This window comes from Mus caroli, unplaced genomic scaffold (assembly GCF_978045245.1).
Source record: "Mus caroli unplaced genomic scaffold, Mus_caroli_1 scaffold_6, whole genome shotgun sequence".
Taxonomy (NCBI): domain Eukaryota; kingdom Metazoa; phylum Chordata; class Mammalia; order Rodentia; family Muridae; genus Mus; species Mus caroli.
In genome coordinates this window covers 95,805,656-95,822,307 of record NW_028227261.1, presented here as the reverse complement: position 1 = coordinate 95,822,307, position 16,652 = coordinate 95,805,656, and the positions used below count along the sequence as shown (strand labels likewise).

The 16,652-nt window shown below is 37.0% G+C and overlaps 1 protein-coding gene across 4 annotated transcripts in view; it reads right to left on the bottom strand.

Annotated features, from left to right (window-relative positions):
• Ecpas (Ecm29 proteasome adaptor and scaffold) overlaps positions 1–16,652 on the bottom strand; it is a 116,484-nt gene that overhangs the window by 10,119 nt on the left and 89,713 nt on the right. For all 4 annotated transcript variants that reach the window (XM_021159335.3, XM_021159333.3, XM_021159332.3 and 1 more), the window contains 15 exons: positions 15,074–15,153; positions 14,420–14,525; positions 13,274–13,321; positions 12,290–12,411; positions 10,531–10,681; positions 8,600–8,665; positions 7,320–7,409; positions 5,963–6,029; positions 5,166–5,257; positions 5,023–5,089; positions 4,680–4,871; positions 3,928–4,136; positions 3,223–3,266; positions 2,934–3,126; positions 1,262–1,400 (listed from right to left, as the gene is read on the bottom strand). In XM_021159335.3, coding sequence (XP_021014994.1) covers positions 1,262–1,400; positions 2,934–3,126; positions 3,223–3,266; positions 3,928–4,136; positions 4,680–4,871; positions 5,023–5,089; positions 5,166–5,257; positions 5,963–6,029; positions 7,320–7,409; positions 8,600–8,665; positions 10,531–10,681; positions 12,290–12,411; positions 13,274–13,321; positions 14,420–14,525; positions 15,074–15,153 — 1,666 coding nt within the window. The remainder of the gene's footprint in view (positions 1–1,261; positions 1,401–2,933; positions 3,127–3,222; positions 3,267–3,927; positions 4,137–4,679; positions 4,872–5,022; positions 5,090–5,165; positions 5,258–5,962; positions 6,030–7,319; positions 7,410–8,599; positions 8,666–10,530; positions 10,682–12,289; positions 12,412–13,273; positions 13,322–14,419; positions 14,526–15,073; positions 15,154–16,652) is intronic.

The following is a 16,652-nucleotide window of genomic DNA, read 5'->3' as shown; positions in this document are numbered from 1 at the left end:
TTCTTACAGAATTCCTTATAACTTTCTTTGGCTATTAAGCAAGAGTTACTCATGCTAATGGTGTCAAGCAGCTTCTACTACAGACCACTCACAAATTGATGACTTCTTTTGAAAAATTCTTCATATGTTAAACAAAGAATGATGGGCTCAAAGAAAATGTAATGCCTGAGTTTACAAATAATTGATACAAAGACTATCATTAGGACGGAGTGTCTTCCCAGAACAAGACAAACTTAAATAGCATCTGTTCAAACTTAATGGCCTTGTCAATGTGTTATAACTACAACTTGAACTAATAATCATGGCTTAATTAATCTTCTATAAATATATGTTTAATTCTGAAAATCTCTGTCATGAGTTTCTCAATAAAACAGCTATCACTGGCTTACTGAAGACATGATGTCAAGGCTGGTGATTCTGAGAGGACCGATTTTGAGAGGTAATTGTGAGTTTATCAGAGAATAGTTAGGAACACAAAGAAAAGTAACAAACTTTTTTTATAGTCAAACTATCTACATAAAGTACTTCATGGATGTTATGCACTCAATTGCATCCCCCAACATTATTGTACTGCACTAGAAGATATAATATTAAAAGAATCATATGGGTGGATACTAATCCAATCCCCTTACAAGAGATCAGGTCACAGCAACATAGAGGGAGGCCATATGAAGACAGACAAGGCAACCACTCAGAAGCTAGAGAGAGAAATCTCAGAAGAGAGCAGCCCTACCAACAACTTGATCTTGGACGTCTACTCACCAGAACTGGGAGCTGGGGGGGGGGGGGGGGGACACTTTGTTATTAAGTTATCCAGTCCATGATACTTTTAAAGATTTATTTTATTTATTTTTTTTTATTTTTAATCTTATTTATTTTTTGTATGAGTGTTTTTGTCTGCTTGTGTATTTCTGTTTTACATGGATGTCCAGTGCCCTTGGATGCCCTGAGACAGCTGTGAGCCAGTATGTGAGTACTGGGCATCAAAACTCATCAGGTTTCCTGAAGAGAAGCCAGTAAGTATGCTTGAGTGCTAAGCTAGCTCTCTAGCTCCTTGTGACACTTTCTTGCACTATCCCTAACAATACAGTGATCCATGTACTTATTTGCTGATGAATGAGTAAAATGGATGTAGAGAAATTCTCACTATTAATATTCAGACCATATAAGGAATATTACTTTGCCACACAGAAAAAAGCTGTGTTGTTACTAAGTGACTTCTCGTTATAGCACTTCTACAAATTTGTGTTCCAGTGCTTACGTTGGGTGTCTGGGTTCCTGGGCCATGCTTTGCCAAGGCTCTCAAAGGCGCCCAGCAGAGACTCCAGCTGCAGCTCTCTTTCCTTCTCATTTTCATCTTCAGCTTTGGTGGTACGGACTCCCATACTTTCAAGTGAGTTCTAGGATGTATCAGAGGAGAGGGGAGGGGAGGGGATAAAGAGAGAGAAGAGGAGGAGCAAGGAGAGGAAGAAGGAAAACGGAGGGAGGGGAGGGGAAGGGAGAGGAGAGAATTCTAATAAAGTTACAGTTATACTATTAAAACAAGCAGAGTGTAAAACAGGAGATATTGACCAAGAACTAAATGCTGAGTTCTCTAACAGGAGTTTTCCATTTGTATTAAAATTATACATATCTAATAAAGCTGAGAAATACTCTGTTTTGTTTTGTTTTCGAGACAGTGTTTTTCTGTGTAGCCCTGGCTGTCCTGGAACTCACTTTGTAGACCAGGCTGGCCTCGAACTCAGAAATCCGCCTGCTTCTGCCTCCCAAGTGCTGGGATTAAAGGCGTGCACCACCACTGCCCGGCTGAGAAATACTTTTAAACATTCTCTATAGAAAAGTTGGAAAATTATGTAGTTGGAAAATTATGTAGTATGTTGAGCATAACCTAAAAAGACCTACATTTGGAACAAGAGAATTAAATAAAGATGGAAAGAACTTGGCAATGTTTCAAACACAAACTCTTAATAAACTGGTAAAAAGGTCACAAGTAATCAATCAGCTTGTAGGCAATATAATCCACTGAAATATAAATCTCCTACACATTATCAGCGAAATCACCAAGTCAGCCTTATTATTGAAAGAAAAATATATGAAGTAGGAGCAACAGAAGACATAAGAATACTTAAAAATATTTCATGCTTTAAAAATAAGTAGGCATGGTGGCATATATGCCTTTAATCCCAGCATTTGAGATGCAGAGGCAGATGGATCTCTGTGAGTTTGAGGTCTACATAGCTACCTGGTGGGCTCCAGGATAGCTAGCACTACAATAAAACAAAGAGCCAGTCTCAGAAAACCAAAACAAATAAACAAAAAGACCAATGACATTCCTCTTTCCTTATGATGCCCACTTTATTAAAACAAAACAAAACACTGAGTACAGTGGTTTCCAAATTAGGCCAGTCATCTTTTTTCTAACCAAAATTTTCCTCAGGACAATGCAGAGGTGAACTTTACAACACATAGTATTCCTTGTTTTCAAGGCTGCTCACTCACTGCATTGGCACTCTCATCCTCCTCCAACAGGTGGAAACTCAAATGTCCACATGAAAACTTACCTTTCCCAGCCTCATCTGCTGCCAACTGGCACTATGTGGTTAAGTGCCAGTCAGTGGGACACCCATCAGAATGATGTTTCCATTTCCAGAGCTTTTCTGGAGAGAAATTATGAGCTCACTGTGACCCGAACTTCATCTACTCTGTCATCTGCCTGGGACCCAGATAAACCATAGACCATGAGAATAATGTCTAAGAATAGGATCCCTGAATACTTTATGGGGCTTCCATCTATCAAGTAAGAGACAAACTTCTTCTATCTTGTTTGAGGCATAATGTTTTGGGATTTTCCCGCTATTTTACAGCTAAACTTGTCCTAATAAAAACATATAGCCAGGACAGCTGAAGACCTGAATGACACAGTTAGCTATTACCTTCTTGATGAGGGGTATGACAATGTCAGAAAACTCCTGGAATCTGTCTTCTTTGGTGGCTTTCAAAACATCAGCTGCACAGCTGATTGCAACAATCTTATATTTGAGATTCTCTTTGCAACACTCCTTCAAGACAGCCTGAAGAATTTCATTTGTGGTGGGTTGATTGGGCACAGACTTTTCCAACTCTGTACTACAGGATTCACACAAAAACATCACAACAGTTAAGAAAAGCTACAGCTTTAATCTTCATTTTAAGAAATGATATGTTCAACAAAAGAATATTTACCTGCAAGCCATCACTACACAGGCAATGGCTTTCAATAGTTCTTCCTGAGAAGTTAAAGATGAAGAAATACCAGTAAACCCACATGTTACATTCTCTACACTACTAGTACCCTATGAGTATTTTACGACCATAACAACAAACTAACATTTATCTCACCTTTAATGCACTACGCACATGAATCTTTAATTCATAAAGGTCCAAGAACCAGCAACCAAGATTATTCAGTACTATGTCCACAATACTGTGGTGGCCAATAGTGGCCTTTACAAAACAGAAAACATACTACCCCAATCTCATGTTCCCCACAGGATGCTCACTATGCATACTTCTCTATAGTCCTTGAGAGTTCCCAACTCTCAAGCTTCCCAGAGTTCCCAACTCTCAAGCCTCCCCAATGAGCATCTTTGATGTTAGGATTAAAAGCAGCTCAGGGCACTCATATGACCAGTTTGGCTCTACTGAAGGTCAGTGGACACAAAATGGTGATCAGTTTAAGAGGTGACGTGTAAAGCTGAATATGTAAAAACATATCAATCTCTAGACTTAATCAAGAACATATGGGACACACTTTGATATCATAGATAATCAAGCAAAGTCCTCCACTAACTAGAAAACCTAGCTGCAAAAATAATCCAAGTCACGTAAAATCCCATTCCTAGTCTACAAGTTGTTCCATGCCCAGTTCTTCAGCATGAGTTCCTTTACCTTTCCTGCCCATGTTCTTCCAGCCAGGCCTTGCATCAATGCACTCAGGATCATCCCCAGGTAAGGAGGTACAAGAGAGCTTGTTTGTTTTGAAATTGATGCCATAGCAATTGCACCCTGGGCTTTCATTTTCCAAGATTGTGATTGTAAAGCCTTCTGTGTAATAGTAATCAATTCCTGCAGGTACAATCGAATACCTCCAAAGGAGCCTACATTTAGAAGAAAGAAAGTTATAATACCTCTTAAGTGAAAAAAAAATTGAAAAGATAATTTTTAAATGTGAGTGAGTGAGTGAGTGTTACTCATTAAAGCACTGACTGTCAACTGAGAAACATACCACCTGCTAATGGGAGAGGCAGTAGTATGGCTTCTTTTTGTAACAGTAGGAATGTATGAACTTGGACATACTGCCAGGAGTGTTATTTTAAAAGGTCATCATCATAATGTGTATCAAGGTTAAAAACACAGTATAAGGATACCCTAAGCCAACATAAAATCACAATTACACTCAGCTAACCTACATGAAGGTCTCTTTTGCTTAGACATTGTTTATACTCCCTCACACAGTCAGTAACAAGTCAAAGAAAAGAGTTCTGCGTGGCACTTTGCAAACTTTGCAAAGTTAGGATGTCACTCAAAATGTGACATAGCTTGCTCCAGTTCTTGGGAGCGTTATGATCAGACAACACGAGTCAACATTCCAGCTGTGTTTCTCAGGAAACACGTTTACTCTGCATCCACCATTTACTAACCAGGTACATTTTCCTGCCACACTTCAGTCCACATATTACACTCTTCTTTTTCAGATTTCTCCTCATCAGCAATTTCATGCATGCCTAGAAATGCTAAGGGCAGAACTTCTTTAGCATGGTTCTTCAATACATCTGGGCTGTATCTTCCAATTGCATGAATTGTCAAAGCACAAGACGTCTTATAGACAGGTTCTAAAGAAACCAAAATTTTGTTAGCATTTAACTATTTTTCAGGATAAATGATCTAAATAAAACAATTTAAAATGTTTTCACCAAAACAATATACAGCTTATTTGGTTAATGTCTAAATTTAGAATGATTAAAAAAAAAAAAAAAAAGGCACCTTCTTTCTCCATGTACCAGCCATTGAGCTTCTGTAGCAGTTTCTCAATGCTGCTGTCCCGTGAGGTCTGAAAAGCAAGCACTCTTACTCATTTCTGTACGGTCACCAGAGCTGTGCTGAACTGAATAGGAAAGTGAACTCACCCGAACTAAATGGCCCATGGCAAGTGCACAGGATTTCTGAACTACACTGTTGCGATCTGTCAGAGCACTAAGCAAAGCACTCATAAGTTTACCTGCAGAGATAATAGATTCAGTCAATTGTGCGCTGGCCAGGTATCATGTTATATTCCTAGGACTAAAACCCCATAACCCTGAAATTAATCAGGTTTACTGCATAGTACGTTAGGTCTTTTAAATATTATTTGTACTACCTCCTTTATTTCATTTAATTCAAAAACTAAAATTTAACTTCTGTCCAGAATATTGTGAAAAAGGTACAAAAATGAGAGGTAGATACAGAATCCCACCTAGAAGCCTGTCTAGAAGGGGAATTTTTAGAAAAGCACTCATGTAAAATTAGCTATGAACAGTTACAAAGTTCTGCAGAATGAAAGGTACTTTTACATCTTTATGCACTGACAAACTTAACTGATGGCACAATAAAAGTTTGCTAACAGAATGATTGGGTCAGAGATTTCAGTAGAGGCAAAGCAAGCCAACATCACCCAGTAATTTTCCTTTTAAACCTCTGAAAGAGCCAGGCAGCAGTGGTGCACACCTTTAATACCAGCATTCAGAAAGCAGAGGCAGAAAGATCTCTGAGATCAAGGCCAGCCTGGTCTACAGAGAGAGTTCCAGGGCAGCCAGAGCCACAGAGAAACCCATTTCAAAAAAACAAAAACAAAATTAAAAAACAAACAAACAAACAAACAAAAAAAACAAAAAAAACTCTGAAATAACCAGTCGTGAAACAGTGCTCCTACACATATTAAACTCACCTGAGTAAGGTGTCAGGTCCTGGGGACACTGAGTAGTTAAAGACACGATGACACTGGCACAGCCCCCCTTTAAGGTCACAAAAACAAAGGTCTAAATTTGATGTCTCTATGCACTACCAAACTACTACTGTTAGGCATTAATAATTTAAAGATAAAACATATGAAGTCTAATAGCCCCTCTGAGATTGAATATAGAAAAAAGAAAAACACCAAAAATGAAAAGGGGACACCATGAGATTTGGGCTAAAACAACAACTAAAATTTAACAGTAGGAAAAAAAATAAGCAGATGAAGGGAGTATCTGACCATTTTAAGATTCTCAAACAAACAAATGGTATTTTTCTATCCAAACATCTATTAAACCTTACATGAAAACTTCTAATACTGTCTAAAATGATTACTGCTTTAACAGATAAGTGAGCTTGTCCATTAACTGGTAGTATCAGAAAATTTAAGAGCACTCTTATGGTAACCATAAAAGATTGTACTAAAAACAGCAAGACAAGCAGAGCATGATAACATGTAATCATGACAGTACACAAGATTCCTGTAATCCCTGCACCAGGAAATACAGGCAGAACTATCAAAAGCTCCAAGTCATCCTCACAGTATAGGAAGTTTGAGACTAGACTAAGCTATAAGAGACCTTATCTAAAATAAATACATACATACTTTCAAATCAGTTACACAGTTTAAGTTACTCATGTAACCATAGAAACAAAATATTTAACATGCACTATGGTTTAACAGAAACATTAACTTTTTGTTGTTTTTTGTTTTTGTTTTTGAGACAGTGTTTTTCTGTGTAGCCCTGGCTGTCCTGGAACTCACTCTGTAGACCAGGCTGGCCTCGAACTCAGAAATCCACCTGCCTCTGCCTCCCAAGTACTGGGATTAAAGGTGTGCGCCACCACAGCCCGGCCAGAAATATTAACTGTTAAACATGGTGGTCATTTTTTGTTGTTTAAAAACTTAACACAAACACATATTTGCTCTTATAAAAATACACTTCTATGAACTAGGAAGATGGCTCAGTAGGTGACGTACCTACTGTGCAAGCATGAGGACCCAGGATCACATTAGCATTCACATACAAATCTGGGTTCATATATCTGCAGTCTTAAGAACTGTGGGGGCAGGAAGAGCTAGATTCACTGAGCTTGCTGGCAGCCAGCCTAGGCAATCAGTGAGCACCTTGTTCAGCGATAGAATCTTTCTCAAAAGATAATGTGGGAAGCAATAGTGGGAGATACCCAAAAAGTAAAACTAAAATAAAGATACCTTTGTCCTTCACATGCATGTGCATAAACACCAACATACCCCCACACCCCCAAACACATACACACACAAATCTTACCTTAGTCCCAAGACCTACACCACTTCTGATCAGCTCACATAACCTAGGAACTAGTTCACCTAGCACCGAAACATCAAGATATTGCAGGCACTTTGAGAAAAGAATAAATATAAAAGTAAGCCTAAACAAATAAGTCAGTATCATATCCTTATTTAAAAACTACCTATATCAAAATATATACCTACAATTTTAATAGAAAGTTGAAAATCACTGGTTTGATTTTGCTCTGGAAAATTAAACTACTACAGTACTACAAACAGAAAATTCACTCACTGATGGTTCAACATTAAAAATAGAAAAACAAAATAATTAAAAGCATTAATTTACTAAGAGGAAATAAATGATTACCTCTCTTTCAATCCCCCCTCTATCAATCTATAGCAAATGTAAAATACCTAGATGAAAACTGACCTTCCAAACTGAGTCTAGCCTACTAGACCCCAAATAAGTCAGTTTCTTAGGTGATTTTACCATAGCTTGTTATATTTTTTAAATTACAGGCACACACTTCATTATTTATGAATATTTCCAAATGATGTTTGCTAAATACTTCTCTCATTTGCCCCAACAGTAAAACTAAAACATACGACTCTTAGAATATTGGCAGCAGTCCCCAGTGGACACTAAAACCTGACTTTTGTCCCATTTGTGATCTGCTTAGCAAACAGTTTCTGGTAGCTTGCAAGCTCTTAATAATCACTACAGGAAATGCCCAGAAGGTGACTCTGCAAAGACTCCCAGAGCCTCAAAGTGCCATGAACTCTTCACTACGTTTCCAGCATCTGAAGGATATACATCACTATGGCTCAGTTCCTGCTGCCCACCTTCTGTGCTACTTCATTAAAATCTCTCTGATCTCACACCTTCATGATCTTTAACAAAGAAATTTCTCAAGCAGAGATAGGTGAAAGATGATGATAATAATAATAAAAATAATAATAAAATAACACATTGCTAAACCTAAAATAAGACCAAAAATAAATAGATATGAGTTATACATAGATCTACTAATATGTTGTTTTCAATCTAACACAAAATTTGACAAATTCTGCTATTCAGAAAATTTATTTATTACTGCTTAAGAAAAATGTCTATAAATATGCAAAATTTGTATATGCCAGTTAAAAACTTAAGAATTTTGAAAGAAACAATTGCAGTCACAGTATTTTATCAATACATCCCCTTAGGTTTGTCTCATGTTACAGAGCATGAGCTCTTTTGGAGAACTGTACTCAAAGAGATGCAAAGGGGTTGTATTTCGGTTGTGTTTGGAAACTCACCATGTTGATTGTCTCCATCATGGGAGAGGATTTGGCAGCACTGAGTCGAGCACTGTCCATTGCATCCTGAAAAGCAGAAACTCAAGATACTCAGAATATTCAACTAATTATGAATTAGCCATAGAAATATTAATTAAAGGGTTTTATTTCCGAACTAAAGGTTTTTAAGTAAACAATCAATATGGAAGTCAAATTCTAATTTCCGCTGACCTTCCTTAACAATTTAACTGTAAAGTTAGCATATCTCTAAAAATCATAAATTCAGACAAGAGTTAAAAATAAACAAACTATGAGGGCTGGTGGTGCACCTTACTAGTAGTTTAGCATGAACAAGGTCCTGGGATCAATCCCTTCTGTTACAAGAAATTCAGAAACAATGTATATTAATAAAGATACTATGGCTCTAAGCAAGCCATTCAGCATTCTTGAGTTCCAGGTTCTCTATCCACTTAAAAAGAGAATACATTGCATTTCTACATAATGTTTAAAACATTGTCAAAAAAACAAAACAAAACAAAACAAAAATTGGGTGTTGGTATAATCCATTTAATTCTTTAACTTTATTATGTGGATTCATATTTACAATGATAGTTTCATCAAAATTACACTAGGGGAAAGGTTATTACTATCCAGAGAGTAAGGCACAAAAATGTAATTTGCTGAGGTTCACAAAAAGATGGATAGAACTTATGTCCCCTAATTTTTAATACTAGAAAACATTTTATAGCAGGTGGCATGTCTACTGAAATAGGAAAGAATGCCCAATAAAGAAGAAACAACAGTATTAAAAGGCAAATGAAAAGGGTAATTTATAAGAGTAGATTATAAAAATTAACAATCAAATAGTGAACTGAGAGAACACACGCACATTACATATTCTCTAGGCCTAATCATCCCACTAAACAAGCATAGCTGTAAAAACTAGATATAAAATACAAACAAAATTCAGAGAAATAGATAAATGGCTAACAGGAGTTATAAAGTATAGGGTAGGCATGTGCAAATGACTGTGCATGTTCACAAAAGGCAAAGTTACAGAAAAGTATCAAATGTGGGTGCTAAGAATCGAACTCCAGGCCTCTATAAGAGTAGGTAACTGCTAGGATATCTCTTTAGATCCAAAAGTTAGGGATTTAGCTCAGTGCATACAGTGTTCCAAGCAAAAGGTCTTGGTTTGGGCAGGTGGGAGGAGATGAGCAGATTGGAACTAAGAAAGTATAAAGAGATAATGTACATGTATAAAAAAAAAAACATTCAAAATATAACACTGCAGCTCTCACACACTTATGGACACTTGATCTTTGACAAAGAAGCCAAAACCATGCAGTGGAGAAAAAAAAGCATCTTCAACAAATGGTGCTGGTCTAACTGGCAGTCTTCATGTAGAAGAATGTAAATTGATCCATATTTATTAACCAGCACAAAGCTCAAGTGCAAGTAGAACAAGGACTTCAACACAAAAGCAAATACAGTGAATCTAATAGAAGAGAAAGTGGGAAATAGCCTTGAACACATTGGCACAGGGGAAAATTTCTTGACCAGAACACCAATGGCTCAGGGTTTAAGGTCAACAATTGATAAATAGGACCACTTGAAACTGGAAAGCTTCTGTAAGGAAAAGGTTACTAGGACAAAACAGCAACCAATAGATTTTGAAAAGATTCTCAAGTGGCCATTTTGTTTTTAAATTGGATATTTGGGGGGTTTGTGACTTATGAATATGAAAGAAAATTTAAAAGCCCCCAGGAAACCATTCATTGAGGAGACCTCTAGTGGATTACTTTCTACCCTTTCAGGTAATAACTGATCAAAGACAAAACAGAGCAACTTCAGACCAAAGTCTACATGTAAATTTTTACTTAGGCATTTTATAGATGGTTAGTGAGCATACCTCAGCAGTACTTACCAATATACTTCTGCTATCAACTTACCTTTTCTTGTTCTGTAGCCCGGAGACTCAAATAATTGAGAACTTGAGGCTCCAACACACTTAAGGACTCTAAGAGTGCTGGTATGAGTTTGGGTGCGTGTGGTTTCAACATGGCTCCTGCACTTTTGCTGATCTTCACAAGAGTGCTAATGCTAGACACACAGAAAACACCATCTCATTCCCTTCACCACAAATGAGAAGGCCTACAATCTAATCATGAGGATGGTTTGCACTTTTATTCGGGTATATATACTCATGGCTCAAAGCTTAACCTGGCAACTGGAAAGTAGGGTTTCTGATTATGACTGAACTCAGGGTCTCTCATCTCTTGGCACTTAAAAAAATTACAGATTTGTCTTGCAATGTTTTGTTTAAGACAGTTTCTCTGAATAACCTGTCCTGAAGCTTGCTCTGTAGACCAGACTGGCTTCAAACTAATAAGAGATCTGACTGTCTCTGCCTTTCAAGCACTGGGATTAAAGGCATGCACTACCATCATCCGGCAATTACAGATATTTTTAAGCAAGCATACATACACATAGAGGGGTGAAAAAAAATGATAGTTTGTTGGAATCCAAATTCAGAGCTCAAAGTCTATCCACTACCATCTTCAATCTATCTTTTCCCTTTCTTCCTTTCTTTTCTTTTTTTCCTTCCTTCCTTTCTTTCTTTCCTTTCTTTCTTTCCTTTCTTTCCTTCCTTCCTTCCTTTCTTTCTTTCTTTCTTTCTTTCTTTCTTTCTTTCTTTCTTTCCTTCCTTCCTTCCTTCCTTCCTTCCTTCCTTCCTTCCTTCCTTCCTTCTTTCTTTCTTTCTTTCTTTCTTTCTTTGTCTTTCTTTCTCAGACAAGGTTTCACTCTATACAGAACTGGCTAACCTAGAACCTGCTATTGAGACCAGGCTGGTTTTGAACTCACAGATATCTGATGGCCTCTACATATGAGTAGTAGAATTAAAGTCATGTGCCATCACACCCAGCTTGATTCTTGAAACTTTCAGTCCTGGTCTTTCTCTTGTTTTCTCATTTAACTGCACTGATCCTATTTCAGCTGTGTCATTTAACATATCATATATATATATATATACACACACACACACACTAAACCAAGTAAAGGTTCAATTATTTTAAAAATATGGCTTCTGCCAGTAATGCCAGCATTCTGATGTATGAGGCCAGAGGATCACTAGTTTGAGGCCAGGCTGGGCTACTATATAGCAAATATGGGTAGACTTTGCCTCTGAAAAAATGCAAGGCTCTTTCATGAGCAATGCGGAATATATCCTATCCCACCACATCAGGATGCACTTCCTGTTGTGTCCTTTTATCCTATTAGAGTCACGACTAGGCTCAGGTTTGGAAAGCCTGAACCATCATTAATTTCCACATTTGCCTTTTAGCTAGTAGACTTAGAAGCCATTAACAGTCACCATATATACTACTTTTCCAAGGACAGTTGGTTATCTTCAACAAGCAAGGCCCTGAAGACATGAGACATAACAGGAAGATGTGCACTTGCTAAGGAAAGGGGCCAATGCAATAGAATAATATGCAACTCAGAATGTTCGTCAAATCAAGGTCCCCATGAAATAGGACTATAAAATACTTTGGCCCATGTCTTTTCATAAATGCTTAAGTTACGTCAATGGATTCTCCTCAGCCCATTTTTCATATGTTTAGGAATCTAACATTCAAGAGAACACATTTTCTACAAACTGGCTAGAAACTAAGTAATTCCAGTACATTCACTTCAACCAAACCACACCTGAGGGCTCGGACTTCCGTCACAGGACTCATCATTCCTTTGTCCAGAAGGCAGGGCAGGAGGACAGCAATGGTTCTCTGGCCAGCTGCTCCTTTGGCAGGGTCACACATTTTCACACAAACCTCACATACAAAGAGCAGGGACATTAGTGAAGCTGGCCTCACAACTATTAAAGCATTTCTCTGACAAAGTGTTTTTGTTTTTTTTAATGTCACTATCAGCAATGAAAAATGAGTTTACTTTCTATGCCACTATGGGGGTTGTAGGGAGATAGAGGAATGACCAGTATTGAGTCCAAGAGGACTGCTGTATCTAAACAGAAATCCTGATGATATATTCTATTCTTTAATTTCTGACTTTCTAATTTGTAGAGTGAAAAACAAAGGAGCTAAAATTATGGTGAAAAATATTTAAGAAAGAACTTTTTAAAAATGTTCTGTGTATATAGCCATTTCACCACTACAGATTGCAGGAAAATATTCTGATAAAGAACACAAACCTAGGCATGAAAGGCACCAGGATTTAAAACATACTTTTACTGCTCTGTAATGTGATTGATGACAAAGCTTAAGCCTTAGAGTGTAAATTACAGAATTAAGCCTAAGGAGCAGACTATAGTTTCAAAAAGCTTGCCAACATCTCAATTTGGAAAAGATATTAAAAGCAAGACATATATTGCTTCATTTAAGTGAGTCATGTGTTCTTCAGGGTCAAAGCAAAAGTACACCTCATATGGCATCCTACAGAGGCTCACCATTTAAGGAACCAAAAGCAAAAGGTGTTCATGACACACTACACATATACACTAAACACAGTATAAGGAGACCCGCTTTCTTACTCACTGTTAAGAGTAATAAACTACACAAGAAGCCAATTACAAGGCAACACTAGTTCATATGACAAAAACATAAAAAATAAAAAAGCGCTGTCAAGTTCATGGCGACCCCTACCCTACTGTACCTCACGTGAGGTTAGTACTCTCACCTTGCTCAGAGTTTTCAGAGCTAGTTCTGCTGCCTTCCGAACAGACTCCTAAGAAATGAAAAAAGCCTACCATTATACATATTAGACAGCACTCATTCTTATCCACTCTCTAATTAGATCCTAATATAAAATAGCAAAACATAATTTTCAATAACAGGTTTAAATATATGTTGTTCTGTTAGACTCTTTGCCCATTGAAAGACATATATATCTGATCTATTTTTGACCATGTAAAAATATAGCTATTAACTATAACAGTCAAAAATAAGATATGTTATAAAAGTAAATACATAAAAAAATCTCTGTGAAGAGTCTCAAAGAATTAAAATTTCCTAATGAATAAATAAAGCAGCAAGAAAGACAAGCCTAGCAGTCTAATTTTAAGAATGTCAAAATAGTTTTGGACATCTTTGGTACAGACCCAACTTTGGTTGGCTCTTGCCTGTCCTCGAAAGGGTTCCATGCTAACGGCTGGATCCAGTGAAGGGCAGTACTAGAATCTTGGCACGAGGGGAAGAAAGTGCCTTTGAAGGGGATTATGAGGCCTCAGAGTCTTCCTCCTTCTCTCTGCTCTTTATCCCAAGTAAATGTTTTCTTCCACTTCAGACGCTGACCCTGACAGACTGCCTCAGTCTTCATAGACCCAAACAACAGAGTCCCTCTAGGTAAAATAACAGCCTCCAAAATAGCTAAGACCAACCATTTACCTCTCCAGATAATCACCCGATTTATAGTGATAGGAAATAAGTAAAATAACCTAGAAAAACTGATATATTTTTGTATTAATCACAGTATTTGGAAATGAGTGCCTAAAATTTAAAACTTTAGTCATTATGAATTACTTCAAAATGGGGATTTGTTCCTAATTCTCTACAGCATCATCAAATTTCTATTGAAAAAGGCAGGCTGTAGCCACCACTTTAAGTCTGTTCAGTTGAGTCCTAAATAAAGATAACCAAACTTTTAATTTTACATATACATCAAAGCTGAAATTTAGAAACAAAGCAGTTTCCTAAAATTGTCTAGCTAGAGAATTTTGAAACACATACATTTAAAAAAAGCTATAGTATATTTTAATGATTCCAGTTTAATAACTATGTATATATTTTAAAAACATATATAAATGTAGATTTACTTCTATAATACCTTAATATCATCTTGTACTCTAAAAAGTGTTTCCCACATTTCTGGAAGTTTGTCAATGACGTCATCTAAAGGTCTTCCTCTCAATAAATCATTCAGAGCTAAACAGCTGAAAATAAAAACTTGATTTCAAATATATGATCAAGCAAGTCCAGTATTTTACTATCAAACAGTCATACTAAACAATAGACTCCTACCTGTATTTCTAGTTCTAACCTCTCACCCTAAGACAATCATGATTATTCTAGTATTACCTCAAATATATCTATCACATATGACACAAATCACTAATGACAATTCCTACAACTATAATTCAGTCCCTTTAATGATACACCAATACATCACTTTTAACTCAACTGTGCTCTCAGTGTCTGGCTTATCACCAAGTACATAACAAGCATTGAATGTGTACAAACTGAATATATAAATACACCCTACAATATAAAGCCATGAATTATACAGCTTGATGTCTACCAATTTAACAAATGATCACAAATTTTTAATATCATATTTATATAAACTAATTTAAGAAAATCAAGTAGAGTTTAATAGTTGAAGAACTCAACTAAAAATATGATGGTTTTAGCTTAATTTTTTATTACACTATATAAAAAAATTTCTGGGAAATTTCCCAGCTCATCAGTTTCCAAGTAATACCTGGATTCTCGAACTCTCCACATGCTGCTCGTAAGGTTTTTAATCAAATCTTGAAGAATTTCCTTCAAATATTTATCCACCTAATGAAAGCAAAAGGATAAAATGAAAACTGTAAAATTCCACAACCCAGTATTTACCTTCCAACAACACTGATCACTTCATTATAAAAGTGACCCTGGGCCTCTCAGTCTGCAAATCTCTCACCATTTTGCAATAACTTGATAGATGATTCTTTTCCATAGTGTATGGGAATTAAGTCTAATCACGTGGGCTTTATACAACACAAAGCCCACTGTGACTCATCTTGCTACTCTGGCTTCTAATTAGTCTAAGTTCTGTTCCTTCGCATACATACAATACCTCTGCAGTCCAACCTTTTGTCCATGGCAATTCGGAGTGAGCACCACTCAAGAGAATTTTGACTACTGTCTGTCTTCCATGTCCCCAACCATCCTCTTAAGGTAAATCATGTCTGACAACTCATTACTGCCCTGCTCTATTACACTGGATTTCAATGGCAAGATGGTATCTCAGTGGTCTGCACTCTGGTACAAAAGTAATACATAATGGTTCAGAAGGAAAGTGAGTTTGATCTAAGCTTTGGTGATAACAAATTAATGGCAGATTAATTTGGAACAGTAGACTGCAAGCTAAAAGTAGCTGTGCACCCCTATAACCTAAACTATTTGAGAGGCTGAGGCAAACACAAAGGTTCCGGCCCAGCCTGAAACAGATCAAGATCTTGTATCAAAATAAGTTGTTTTTTTTTTTAAAGGGAAATATCATCAGTGGTAGAACACTTGCCTAGCACATTTAAGAACCTGGGATCAAATTCCAATATTGGGGGTAGGGGGTGGGAAATGTGAACTAAAAAAAAAAAAAAAAATCATTTAAGAATTTTAACCAAAATCCAATTTGTACTATTAAAACTACTTTTGCTGCTATATAGATAATTAAACATACGACATAGAGAAGGAAAGGATGATGGCGATCTACTCATCAGGAAGAATCAGGGACAGGAGCAGGTTCAAGGGACACATGACAAAAGCAGAATCAACAGAAACGGTGGCTAGATTTGATGTGAGATTGGGGGCATTATAAGACACAGACAAAAAAAGGAAGATATCAAGTTTTCTGGCTTGGACAAATACATGAACAGTGAGAACAAAGGAAAGGTGTCTTTTCAGCTTTTTCCTGGACATGTTACATTTCTGGGACATGTGAGTAACAGTCCAGTGAAGGCGTGACGCAGGAAGTTAAGTCTGTAAACAGGGATGGAGGAGAGGTCCTGTCTGAGCCAGGGAAGAACTGAGTAATACCATCACAGTAAATGAGATTTGTGTGCCCAGGAGTTAGTAAAAGAAAGCTAAGAGGACAACAGTATTCAGAGACAGTTCCTGAGAAACCTTCATATCTGAAAGGAGGACTTCAGCAACCAACAGTCAGCTTCCAGAACCGAGGAAGACAACGTAGGCAATTAACTATTTCTTTGTCTTCCCAACTAAAATAACTCTTTAAGCATGTCTGTGACCCACTCTCCACGGCATCAGTGATCCCTGTAAATATATAGTACTCCATT